Consider the following 13,038-nt stretch of genomic DNA (forward strand, 5'->3'; position numbering starts at 1 on the left):
CTTTTCCCTCGGTTCTTTTCCTTCCTCCTCCTTCTCCCCTCCTCCTCTTTCTCCTTTCCCCCCTGGCTACCTTTGAACTTTCTTACCCACTCAGGACACCCAGCACCAGGTTGAGGATGAAGAAGGATCCCAGCAGAATGAGGGTGACAAAATAGATCCAGGGCCACTCATTCCCGATGGCATCATTGACCTGGTCAGGACAGAGGTGTGATTCACCGAGTTGAGGACTTGGCTCCCCTTCCCCAAGTTTGCTCATTAAGACTCCACCCAACCCTGGGGGACAAGGAGAGAAGCCACCCTGGGACAGTGAGTGGACATTTTTCCTAGCCTGAGGACTAGTCTGGAAGGCCTTTTCCAGCCTGAGGACTAGGATCTGGTCTGAAAGGATCTCCCTAGGGAGGACTTGCTGACTGCCTACCTGGTCCGGGCAAGACTGACCTAATTTCCCTCCAACCAAGAGTGTTTGACCTCCCTCATAGACTTTATCTCCGGTTGATTTATTTAAAGCCAAGATTTTTCACATGAACAACCTCTGTGACCCTGGACAAGTCACCTAACATCTCTGATCATTATTCCCATCCGCCTAATGGTGATAATGACATGGGCTGTCTCTCCTCACAGGCTTGAAATAGAGGTGAAATCATACATGTGACAGTCCTTTGATATTTTAAATAATTTGCTCTCCTAATACACACTTACAATAAATATTTCACTAATCTTTTACATTTGCAAAGCATTTGACAGTTTTACAATCCCCCCACCCCCCTAATAGGCAGCATCATATTGTGGTTAATTCCGGATTGGAGCTGGGGGATCAGAGTTCGATTCTTGGCTCTGTTGCTCACTAAGTTCTTAACCGTGGGCAAGTTACTTTAATCTCTCTGAGCCTCAGTTTCCTTATCTGTAAAATGGGAGCAATGCCTTCCATCATTGAAGGATGAAATAAGAAATCTAACTAGCTCTTAACAAACACCAAATAAATAATATACTCCAACAAAGAAACTCTTATGGAGTCTTGACCGTGTGCCAGGCACTGTTGTAATTCTCCCACTAACTCTGATATAGACAGTGTTATTATCCTTATTTTACAGGTGAGGAAACTAATATCTTATAATAGTTATATGGGAAAGCAGTCTTGCAGAGGAAAGGAAAAAGACTCAAAGAGCCCTTCATTCCTCAAAAAGTCTGAAATTCTAAGCCATCAGAATTAAGTCACTCACAGCCAGGTTTTTCCTGGTTTCCATTCTTCACCTGCCCCTTGGATCCTGCATAGACATACTGTATCGTGGGGATTTCCCCATAAGTTGCTGGGGCACATACCTGGGAACCAGAAGGGGACACACATCCTGTATAGATTCCCCAGGGAGGAGCAAGAGGGAGCTGTGGTCACTCAAGTCAGAGACTGCCCTCCTGTGTGGACTGACAAGCCCTCCCTCCCTGCTCCCTTGCAAACCTGTGGATGAAGGGAGATGGTTCTGGCAGGCCCGGGCCCAGACCCACCCAGTAAAGGACGTCAGTCCATCCCTCCATGGTGATGCACTGGTACACGGTGAGCATGGAGAAGCCGAAGTTGTCAAAGTGGGTGATGCCATGGTTGGGCCCTGGCCAGCCACCCCGGCACTCACTGCCATTGATGGTGCACCGGCGCCCTGAGCCTGTCCTGGCACAGGGCGATGGCTCCTCATTCTCCACCGTGGCCACAATATCTGGAGGCAGAAGGCAGAGGGAGCATCAGACAACAGTAGTAGGTGGACAATGACAGGAGGAAAGGTGTATAAGAGCAGTTTAAGAGAATTGAGCAGTAAGTCTAAAGACACTCTGCTGAAAACGCAAAAGACAGCTTCACACGGAGCAGATGGTGACAGTGAAGAGGAATGCCTGGGGCTGAGGATGGCTACAGGCAGCAGGAATTACGTCTTGGGCCCCCGGGCCTCATGGCAGGGTCAGCTTCTAGGATTAATTGTCCTATGCAGTGCAACCCATGAAAGAGGAGTAATCTGAGTGTCATTTGTTCCCACAGAACTTTAAAAAAGAAGGCAGCTGCCTGGCTGGGCTAGGGCTGGAGGTGGAGGGCTCACATGTTCTGACTTGAGAGTTATGTCTGGGAGGTGAAATTGGAGAAGCTCCAAAAGCACTGGGCTGAGCTGTACAAGACACCCAGCTGACGGGGCAGGGGTCTGCACTCAGGGGAAGTTCCCGCCAGGCCCGAGCCTGCACTCTCCTTTGTTCCCCTGGATGATGCTTTCTTGTCTCTAAAATCCTGTACTTCTGATGACATCCTGCATCCCCTTTCATCTTAGGATGTTTTACAGTCTCCTTTTGTGTTCAGAGATTAGATTGGCTCATCAGAACTGGAACACCCTGCCTCACCTATTTACCGTGTAGGCTATTAACCTATTTAGCATGTAGGCTCAATGCTCTGAAGATGGAAAGGAGAGGACACTGATGGTCCTGAGGGGCCCCTGATCCCATGAAGTCAGAAGCCCTGATCTGAGAGGGGCTTTTGAGCACTGCTGCTCAGCATTCCTCAAGACCTCATGAGAACACCACTGAGACCTCCAAATTTGGGTTGAAGGTGTGATCAAAGGTCCCCTCCTATCCATCCTGATAATGCTTATTATAGGATGTAGATTGTGGTGGTGATGGGAAGAGGTTGAGATGGGAGGGGTCTGGGAATATAACCCCTGAAAGCTGGACCAGAGTTTACTCTTGTGAGTTGGGGTTGGGACTGATGTTGACTGTCCCTTTGTTGTCAGTGGTCATGAGGAGGTGAGTAGAGTTTCCTGAGACACTGAAGGTCAAGGAGTGTTATTCTGGTGAGTTCAATGCCAGGACTCATGGAGGAGGCTAAGTCCCAGCGAGCTGCTGGCAGGGTAGAGCAGCCAGTCTCAGAGCGGGACCTGATACTTTTACAGGGTGTTGGCCTGACCAAAACGATTTTCACAATACTGCTAAGATGTTAGTTGCCCATCTGTCTCTCATTCTCTCAACAATGTAGACTGGAATTTTCCAGAGGCTACATGAGGTGCAATGTGGCAGCACGCACACACAGAAGTTGATGTGAGAGTCCAGCATCCTCTATCGAGCCAGGCATTGAAGAGATTTACAAAAAGTGTGAAATAGCGTCACCACTCTTCTCACCAAATATTACTGGTTTTTGAAAATCTAGTTATTTTTTATTAGAAATGTACTATTTATGTTCTCATGTCATGGGTTTCTTACTGTTCTTTAAAAGTGAATTAATAAATTAATATTGTGACATGTTCCTCAGTTTTCATTTCTCATACCATGAATATCAACAGATCAAAACCTACATAAACAAAAGCTCTCTGAAATTTATAAGAGAGAAAAGGGGTCCTGAGGCCAAAAAGTTTGAGAACTGCTGGTTCAGCTCAAGAATATCTGGGCTTCAATGTAGGTTATTTCTGGAAACTCAAAAAATGACTGCCTTTGGCTCTTGGGTGTTTTTTCTGAGGTCCCATTCAGACCCTATTCTGGGTGCCTGCTCTGAGGGGCAGCTCAGACTAAAGCTAAAACTATGTGACAGGAAAAGTACACATAGAAATTCAGGCTTATCCCATGCCTGTGTCTCCATCCACCACTGGCTCAGAGAGCCTGGAATATACCACATTGCATGTGGGGTAGGGGGTAAGGGTGTTTCAGAACAAGCCGTGGCCCAGGCCCCTGCTCACTTTCTTGGCTCACTGACTCCGGTAGAGCTGTCCTTCCTCCAAGTCCTCCCTATCCAGGAAAAGCCCATTCCCAAGGTCAATAGATGTGGGGGCAATGGCCAAGCCCTGGGCTCCTTCACCAGGTAGGGTGGCTCCCCCTTCTGAGCCGTCCTAGGCCCTGTCCCACAGTCCCACTTTCCCTGGAAGCTCACCTGTGCCAGTGAAGTAGCAGGTCTTGTGCATCTTGCCCTTGAAGAGCTCCAGCCCAATGATGGCATAGATGATGACCATAAAGAGGACCAGCAGGGCGATGTGGAAGAGGGGGAGCATGGCCTTGAAGATGGAGTTCAGGACCACCTGCAGGCCTGCAGAGGAAGCCAGGGAGGGGAAAAGAGGAGTCACCTCCACTTGGTCTCACGGCCCTCCCTCCCTATAAATTCTGGGAAGCCTCTGAGATGTCAAGGTAGGAAGGGGACCCAGAACTGGGGACAAGGGAACAGGAAGGGAGAGGAGAAAGGGGTCTGCAGGGACACTGCCACCCACTAGGCACCCCCGACACCAGCCGGAGGGGTCTGAGCACTCGGAAGGCTCTGAGGGCCTTGACATCCAAGCCGGCTCCTTTGCTGCTCATTGGGGCTGTGTTGCTTTGGATGACGTTAACCTGTTCCAGAATCACAGTGAAGACCCTAGAATGGAGAAGAGGGAGAGAAGGGGTCCAGGGGTTGGAAAAGCCACTGCCCCAGTGGTCTGGGGCCCTGTGTCCTGTCCATGCTCAAGCACCTGTGGAAAGGCCTGGGGGAGAGATGGCAAATATGGTTCATCAACTAACAAATGATCTGATCATGCTTACCTGGGGAATTTCACTTAAAAGGATTCTGACATCAAGTTCATACTCAGGGAAAAGAGTGGTGCTCCACTTGTGAGGTCTACTTTGCGTGCTCAACGGGGTTGAGGTATGTGTGCCACAGGTGTCGTCCCTGGCCCTAGGGCTGAGCACCCCCTACATGGGCTGGAGGTTACCTGTATCACACTCAGTGGCGACCCAGAGAAGAAACTCCACAGCAAGTTCTCCCTGCACGCTTTTCTTCCTGGCTGCACTTTTTGATAATGCCCTTTATTTTCTTTCCTACTAGCCTCCTCTTCCTCTTTTAATTTACTCAAATTTCCATTATCCTTTGAAGTCTACCTCAAATTCCTTCGCCTCCGAATCCTTCTAACGGCAGAACTCCCTGGGACACATTGCGTACGAAACAACAATGTGCTGTGAGGTGTTGCTCTCTGCACTCTATTATTCTGTACGCACTTGTCTTGGCTTCCAACCAGGGCAGTTTGTAAAAGGCAGAGGCCGATTCACAGAATTCTTCTATTTTCCCTGTTGAGCCAAAAGTAGCACTGGATGGCTAGCAGGTAACCAACACCATCCTTTCGGAACTAAAGGACAGCATTCTGGTTAAGCATGCAGGCTCTGGAACCGAGACTGCTTTGGCTTGAATCCCAGCACTGCCACCAGCTAGCTGTGTGACCTCGGGCAAGTTGCTTGACTTTTCTGTTCTTTAGCTTCCTTATTCATAAAATGAGGAAAAACAGGATTGTGGTGAGAATTAAATGAGACGGTGCATGTAAGCATATATTAAGTACTTGATAAATGCTATTGTTATCATTACGTGGTAGTTACGGTAATGCTATGGGTAGAGTTATGTTCCCTCTAAATTCATATGCTGAAGCCCTAACCCCTAGCACCTCAGAATGTGGTTGTATTTGGAGACAGGGTCTTTAAAGAGGTGGTGAAGATGAAATGAGGTTGTTAGGGTGGGCCCTCATCCAGTTTGCCTGGTGTCCTTATAAGAAGAGGAACTCTGGACACACAAAGAGACACCAAGGATGCGCATGCACAGAGGAGAGACCGTGTGAACCCAAACCTGCCAGCATCTTGACCTTGAATTTCCAGGCTCCAGAACTGTGAGAAATAGATTGCTGTTGTTTCAGCTTCCCAATCCGTGGAATGTTATTATGGCAAACCTAGCAAACTAATACAGTTAATAAATGTCCGTTTTGTGAACCTGAATAACAGGTACTCAATACAGGTCCATGGAATAAACTAATAAAGGACAGAGGGTGAGAAACTTATGAACATCCAGAAACTGCTGGCCAGTGGAACCTTCCATATCATTTCCAAATTTGTGTGATGTGAGGAGGATAATGGAATTTATAGCATCTAGCTGGGGAAGGAGATTGTGACCTGCGGGCAGGGTCAGGAGCAATGACCCACTCTCCACCAGCATGGACAGCACCCTTGCCAGGCCAGCCTCTAACAGAGGCTGCTCCATGCAGGGGTTAGCACAACGGTGGAGTCCCACTCCACCTCTAAGATGCTGGTGGTGGTGGCAGTGGGCACAGAGTCCTCAGTGAGGGTCTGACCTCCAGTCTCCCCATACCCAGCTCTCACCCCAGGAAGACAATGGTGAAGTCCAGCACATTCCAGCCGCTGCGCAGGTAAGCATCCTGGTGGAATAAGAAGCCGTAGGCAATGATCTTCATGGCGGCTTCAATCGAGAAGACGATGAGGAAGAAATACTCCAGCTTCTCCTGTGGGAGCAAACGTGGTCCACAGCATGCCTCTGTGCTCTCCGAGCTCACCCTTGCTCTCTTCCCTGCAGCCATGCTGGGTTCCCTGCTGTTGCTCAGGCACGCCTGCCTCAGGACATTTGCACCTGCTGATGGAATGCCCACCTACCTCCACACCTACACACCCCCGCACTGCCACTCCCTCACTTTCCACAGGTCTTTACTCAAAATTCCTTCACTGAGGCCTTTTCTGGCCACCAACTGTAATGCAAGCTATCTCCAGCATTTCATGTTCCTCTGCTCTGCTTAATTTGGTCTTCTTAGCACTTACTCTTAGCTTAAATACCATATCTATATATATTATATATATGAAATCTTGTTCATTATCTATCTTCCCCACTAGAATATAAACTCCATGAAGCATGGGGATTTTTGCCTTTTTTTTTTTTTTTTTTTTCATTACTCGACTTCCAGAGATGAGAATGGGTTGAATATATGAAGGATCTGAGGCACCCAAAATGAAAGTCCCCAGGTGGTTTTTCTGGTTTTGGCACCTTTCTTCTCCCACCATGCAGGGGATGGATGGTAGGAGATGGTAGTGGATTGCTCAGAACTCCAGATGCCTTCCCTTGCTGGGCAGTGTTGCTCTTTAATTCATTTTCCTTTAAGGTTCCCTGCCCGCCCCACCTGCCCTCACATTGGCTTCCTTTAGGCAGCTCCTTAAAGGGCATGACCCTATTACACAGGGTGAGTGGAGTGTGGGGTACACTGTGTGTGGGGAGCACAGGTAAGAGGCTGAGGTTTCAGCTCAGCCCCACTCTGCAGAAGGCCCTGCCGACACTCCAGGCCCTGACCCTGTAGCCTGATCCTCTGTGTTACCCTATCCTTAGTCCTGTCACCCTTCCCCCTCTTCTGGGCCCAGGTGAGAGCTATTTCTAACTGAGGAAGCAGGCCTCTCTTGTTGGGACTCCAGGCTGAAACTGCTCTCCTTGCAGCCATCTGAACCCTGGCTTGGCAGCTTCTAAGAGCTCTGGCCTCCAGGCCTCCCCAGATAAGCACAGCCTCCCGAGGAGGTGCTGACCTAGCCTGCAGCCTAGGCCAGGCTGCAGCACGGCACAGCTCCAGGAGGTGTGTGTATATATGTACACAGATCTATCCTGATTGGTGCTTCCTGGAGTCACACAACAAGGGGGGCTGTATGCCCACAACCCAGCCCCCATTAGTCTCCAACACTCACACCCATGGAAGCATCTCCTGGGACCAGGGGCCCTCCCCATCAGCACACTGCGGAGGCGTCACTCAATATTCACAGTTCCTTTACTGCGGAGCCAGACTGGGGAATGGGGCACTCCATTAATGATATGGAAGATAATGTATTTTTACTTGCAAGTGAGTAGGTGTGGGAAGCAAGGGAAGAGGCCCTCACATGGCTCATTATTGTGGATAGGGCTCCAGAATCCTCCAAACTTGTCATTCAGAGAATTTTCCTGAAAGCATGATTTTCCCCTTCCACATAGAAGGGAAAACTACAGCATACGTGGACTAGACTTGCTGTTCTTAATTTTGCCCTTCATTCCTTCTATTAATTTGTGATCCCAAAGCTTTCCCCTTCTTCCAGAAAATGGTAATATGATAATTAAAATGCAAAGCCATGCAGTTCTGTGAAAGGGCCTGTTGATGGAGACTGTGCTTGGCACTCGTGGGGAATCGTGGAGCAGCCACTCCATGGAGGGGAGCTGCAAAGGGAGGTCTGGGCACCCTCCCTGGCAAGAAGAGTGGACTGGGCCAACTACAGAGGGATCTCCCTGGAATCGGGTGGGTGATCTCCCCTCCTCTGCAGGACAGGTTTCCTGGGAGTCAGGCACACCATTAAGGGAAAAGTGTAAGGGAGGAGAGTGAAGTCAAGGCAGCATTTACAATTTCAGGTTGCTGCAATCCCAGGGGGATAGACAGAAGTGGGGTTGAGGCAAGGAAAAGCAGGACCTGAAATAGTTGCAGTGCTCACAGGCTGGGCGGCCAGCCATGAACACCAGATAACTGCCTGCACCTGCCACTGCCTGTCTGGCTCAGCCTGGCCCAGAGAGAGCTTGTCGGGGGCTGCGGGCTTCAGATGAGGTCACTCAGTTTCCTCAGCCTGTTAACTCCAAGGCCTGCCTCTTTCTACCATACTCCCTCCAGCCCAACCCTGAAGTGCCTGGAAGTAAAACTCAGTACCATACAATCCCTGTGTGTGCACACAGCATGAGCCCTCGTTCCGGAGGAGAGGGAAAAGGGATGTATCCACTCTTGCATCACAGGAACAGTGTCATCAATGTCACACTGGGTTGGCTGACAGCCTCTGCAGCCTGGGCTCAGTCTTCCATGGAAGAATGAGGGATAGTCATTCCACAGATATTTATTAAGCTTTGGACTGGATGCCCTGGGTAAGACCTGGCTGTCTCCCCAAGATCAAAGTCATCAACCTTCCTAAAACATCCTAATTTCCTGTGACAACCCCCAGAGCCCACCATGGGCAGGTGGGAGGCAGGAGATACGTGGTGTGATGGTTCTCACCAGCTCTGCTGCTTTGGGCAAGTTCCTAAGCTTCTGTGAACCTCCGTTTCCTCATTTGCAAAACTGAGATAATGAGAGCTACATTGAAGGGTCATGGTGAGGATTAAATGGCACCTTGTGAGTAAGTGGCTACCCCTGCCTGGCATGCACCAAATGCTGAATACATCACAGCTATTGTTATGAGACACCTGGACCCTTGGTGAAGGTCTGTTTTCTGCCTACACTGTGTTCTGTTGGTTTCCATTATGTTCTATTGGTTTTCACAGAGCTGTTGTTTGATGTCATGGCTGTGGGTGGTCACCAGGGCTTGCCTCTGACCCACCTCACACTTCATATGTTTGAAACAAAACTCCTCCTCCTGATAAACCTGCTCTTTCTCATGTGTCCCTGTCTCAGCCAAAGGCACTCAGCGGCCCAAGCCAGAAACCCCCAGGGTGTTTCTGGACTCCTCCTCCCTCTTGCTCTCCCTGGGTCCCAGTGTCTGGCAGGTACAGGCCATTCCAGCCCTACCATCTCCAGAATCCAGCTCCTCCTCTTCAACTGCTCCTGCCCTTGCTTGCTCTCCCCTGCCTGCAGTGGTCCACCGCCATCCACATCTCCTCCCCTGGGCCCTTCTCCATACAGATCCAGCCACTGCCTTGCTTGCAAGTCTGCAATGGCTCCACAACACTTAGCAGAAAATCCAAATGCGTTCCCATGGCATGCAAGGTCCTCCATAACATGACCCCTGCTGATCCCTCTGGCCTTGCCACCAGCCTGCTGGCTACCCCGTCAATCATGTGGAATGACTTTCAGGTCCCCTAGCTCTCTAGCTGCCCCAGCCTCCACCTTTGCTCATCCCGGCCCCTCTACCTAGAGTGTCCCTGAGGCCCACTGCCCAAGTAGACCTCCTGCCTCTTACAACCCTTTGACCCCCCACAGGGAGCACCAGCCCTGTGTCCTCACCATCCCTTATAATCCTGTGCTGCTCTTTGCTGCCTTCTGACAGACTGCAGCTTCCTTGAGGCCATGTCATCCTCACATGTGTTCCTAACTGTGGGGACTTTCCATGGCTTCTCTGTCCCAAGAACAGGAGAGAGGTGACATTCCCCCATCAGTAATAGCATTTGGGCTTGGGGGCCAGGGTCACTCTCCAAAGAAGGCTTCTTGGAGTTGCTGTTGGTGGTGGGTGAGGGGAGGTTTTATGGTTGAGAAGGCCCCCACCAACTGGTGATTCTGATGCCCTTCCCCCAGGGGCGTATGGTCCCCCGACACAGATGAAATTATTTCAGACTCAGGGCTTCTGCCCTTGCTGTTCTCTCTGCCTGGAATACTCTTCCCCAGATATCTGCATGACTCACTTGCTTCCTCCTTGCAGGTCCCAACTTGAAGGTCACTTTGTCACTGAGACCTTCCTGGCTCTCACCCCTTGACTGTCTATCTTCTTAGCCTGATTCATTTTTCTTTTTAGCTGTTGTCAAAACTTGACTCGCTATATATTTGTTAATTTATTTGACCCATCTCTCTTGACCTGAATATAATATCGCTGAGAGCAGGGACTTAGCTCTGTTCACTGCTGTGTCAACTACATCTGGAACAGTGCCTGAAAGTGCTGTGATGGAATGAATGAACCAGTGTCCTGGGGCACTGCTGCGAGAGGTGCAGGCTGTGGGCAGGTGCGGCTGCACACCATCACTATCACTCTGAGACGAGGTCAGTGGAGGCATTGAGTAAGCATTTGGAAAATTCTATGGCAATCTGCAGCCACTTCCACACATATGGGTGGACTATAGACCATTCTGGATTTGTCAAAGTCACATGGCGAATCCCAGCTGGCCCACACTGTGGAGGGGTCCCACACAGTAGGACCATGTATCAGGCCATGATGGAGTAGAAATTAAAAATGACCAACTGTGGTCTTTCCCTACAGATCATCTGAGAAGCCCTGCCCCAGAATGCATCATCCTGCCCAGCACACAGTAGGCCCTCAAGCTATGTTTGTTGAATAAATGAACAATGGAACGTCAAAATCTCTGCTCACCTTCAAACCAGGTGCAGCCTTGGGATCTGTATTCCTAAGAAGAGACACTGGACCTCAGGTCCTGATCCCAGAGCAGGAGAGCAGTGGCTGTCCCTGACCCCCTGATCTCTGAGCTCAGGGGAGGACAGTGAGCCCGTCTGACTTTGTGACGTGAGAGCTCCCTTACCTCAGCCCCCAACAAGCGCCTTTATTACTAAATGTCCCCTTCAAGGGAATTCTCATCCTTCCATAGACAAGCCTCTAACTGGTACTCCCTGGGGCCACACTTAGCTGGAGGTTGTCCTGGTGTGTGACCCCTGATGCACAGGCCTTGTACCTGCTCCCAGGGTCACTGGAGCCAGGCACTCCCAGAGTCTTGGGCTGAAAACAGCAGGGCTGGGACCGCACATCCCCTCACCCTCCCACTGCCTCTGTTTTCAGGCTGAGTCTGCTATCTCCAAGGGTCAGCCAGTCCTGAATGCTTCTCCTCCCCCAGCCTGCATGGGGCTTTGTGGGAAGATGATGAGAACTGGTTGGGCTTCCCTCCAAAGGGATCTGCCCAGTGCCAGTGTCCCTATCTGGGACCATAGAGGCAGCAGCTACCACACCTTCTTCCCCTGCAATCCTACCCCTGACACAGTGGCCTGGTCAGGACTCCAGGCTCCCGGGCTCCCCATGTGCCCCCCTGGAGGGTTCTGGGACCTACAGAGCCCACTGAAAGGACCTTACTCGGCTGGCCTGGGGAGGGGCTGGCAAAGGCAGCAAAGTGTCTGCAGTTGAAGGGCTCCCTGGGAAGGTGCACTGCCACCACATGACTGCCTGTCACCTGGGCCTGAAAGTCTCCTTCCTTAGGGTCAAGACAGAGTGATCTGCTCAGGCACAAATCTCACTGGAGCAGGGAGGCACTGGACTCATACTTGTTGTTAACTCTTTAAGGCATGTGTACTACAAGGAGACAAGGTAGATTTGACTAAAGAGGAGGAAGCCCAGGGTGCTTGCAGGGAGCTCAAGCTGGGGTGGAGGACAGACATCCTCAAATGTCCCCTCCCTCTTAGGGACCTTACAGGAAGCTCTCCACACAGCCTTGGCAGGTGCTATCAGAAGACAGTTTTATAATATTCATGATTGCTTTCCTCCCAGATTCCCCCACTTTCTTGTTCCCTTAAGCTGACAGCAGGGCTGGGCCCCCTTGCCTCAGGACTGGTTTGTGGCAGGGCCCAGGCTTTTGTCTTCCAAAGCCTGAGAATCACTGCAACATTGGGAGGTCTCCGGGGTAGAACTCACAGTGTGAAGGTGTAGCAGGATCTGGGAGGAGGCACTGGGGCCCCCAGGAAAGAGGACTCAGGCTCAATTCCTGCCTTAAGAAGGGTGCAGAGGACCTATGACCCTGTCACCTGCGCACTGCCTGAGACCCAGGGCCTGGGCACATTCCCCAGGTAGGCGGGATAACTGAAGGCACCAGAATAGCTGCAGTGATCCCTCTCCATCCTAGAGGGATATGCGCTCAGGATCCATGGAAAGTTGGTTCACAGGAAAAAATAAGTCATTTCTAGCACACCTCAGTTGTGGACAGAGGTTTGGTCCGGCTCTGCTGTTTTTCCTGTTTCACAGAGGAGGGAAATGAGACTTAGAGGGGAATGAGGTGCCCGCCAAAGGCGAGGAGGCCCTGCCTGCCATGACTGAAGTAACAGAGTTTCTGGTAGGCTGGCCTGATGTGCTGGCCTCTATGGCTGTGTCGCACACTGGATGTCCAGGGCCCTGATGTCTCCACAACCACCTCATTCTCCAGGTTTGGCAGATGACCCATTGAAGAGTGAGGGAAGTGGCTATGTTTAGTCTAACGAACGCTCACCCAAATAGATGTAACTGGAATGGGTCTCCCTTGCCATCCTACCTCCATCTCAGGGTTCTCATTTCCCTCTTCCAGTTCCCTCTTCACTTCCCTGTATAGCACTTCCCTCACCAGGCAACCAGGCTCCCTCAGGTCTGGGCGAGCCAGACACACCAGGGCTGACTAGACAGAGGGACAATGGGGCCGAGGGTCCCAGGAGGGCTCCGTACGTTCAGGGTGAAGGGGGCTGGGAGAAGAAGGGAGACCAGTGCTGTCTTGGGTAATGAGGATAATAATAGCTAAGCATTAGTAAGCACCCATGTATGCGCCAGGCTCTATTCTGGCCGCATGCATACATTTAATACTCACTGAAACCTTATAAGGTAAGTACTGTTTTTTTTTTTTTTTTTTTTTTTTTT

At 50.6% G+C, this 13,038-nt stretch overlaps 1 protein-coding gene across 3 annotated transcripts in view; it reads right to left on the minus strand.

Moving 5' to 3' along the window:
- Nucleotides 1-13,038, minus strand: part of CACNA1S (calcium voltage-gated channel subunit alpha1 S) — a 78,211-nt gene that overhangs the window by 49,827 nt on the left and 15,346 nt on the right. For all 3 annotated transcript variants that reach the window (XM_017896514.1, XM_017896513.1, XM_017896512.1), the window contains exons 3-7: nt 6,118-6,257; nt 4,215-4,357; nt 3,884-4,036; nt 1,501-1,706; nt 87-190 (exon numbers count right to left, since the gene is read on the minus strand). In XM_017896514.1, coding sequence (XP_017752003.1) covers nt 87-190; nt 1,501-1,706; nt 3,884-4,036; nt 4,215-4,357; nt 6,118-6,257 — 746 coding nt within the window. The remainder of the gene's footprint in view (nt 1-86; nt 191-1,500; nt 1,707-3,883; nt 4,037-4,214; nt 4,358-6,117; nt 6,258-13,038) is intronic.

The sequence above is a fragment of the Rhinopithecus bieti genome, unplaced genomic scaffold (assembly GCF_001698545.2).
Source record: "Rhinopithecus bieti isolate Rb0 unplaced genomic scaffold, ASM169854v2 scaffold_24392, whole genome shotgun sequence".
Taxonomy (NCBI): domain Eukaryota; kingdom Metazoa; phylum Chordata; class Mammalia; order Primates; family Cercopithecidae; genus Rhinopithecus; species Rhinopithecus bieti.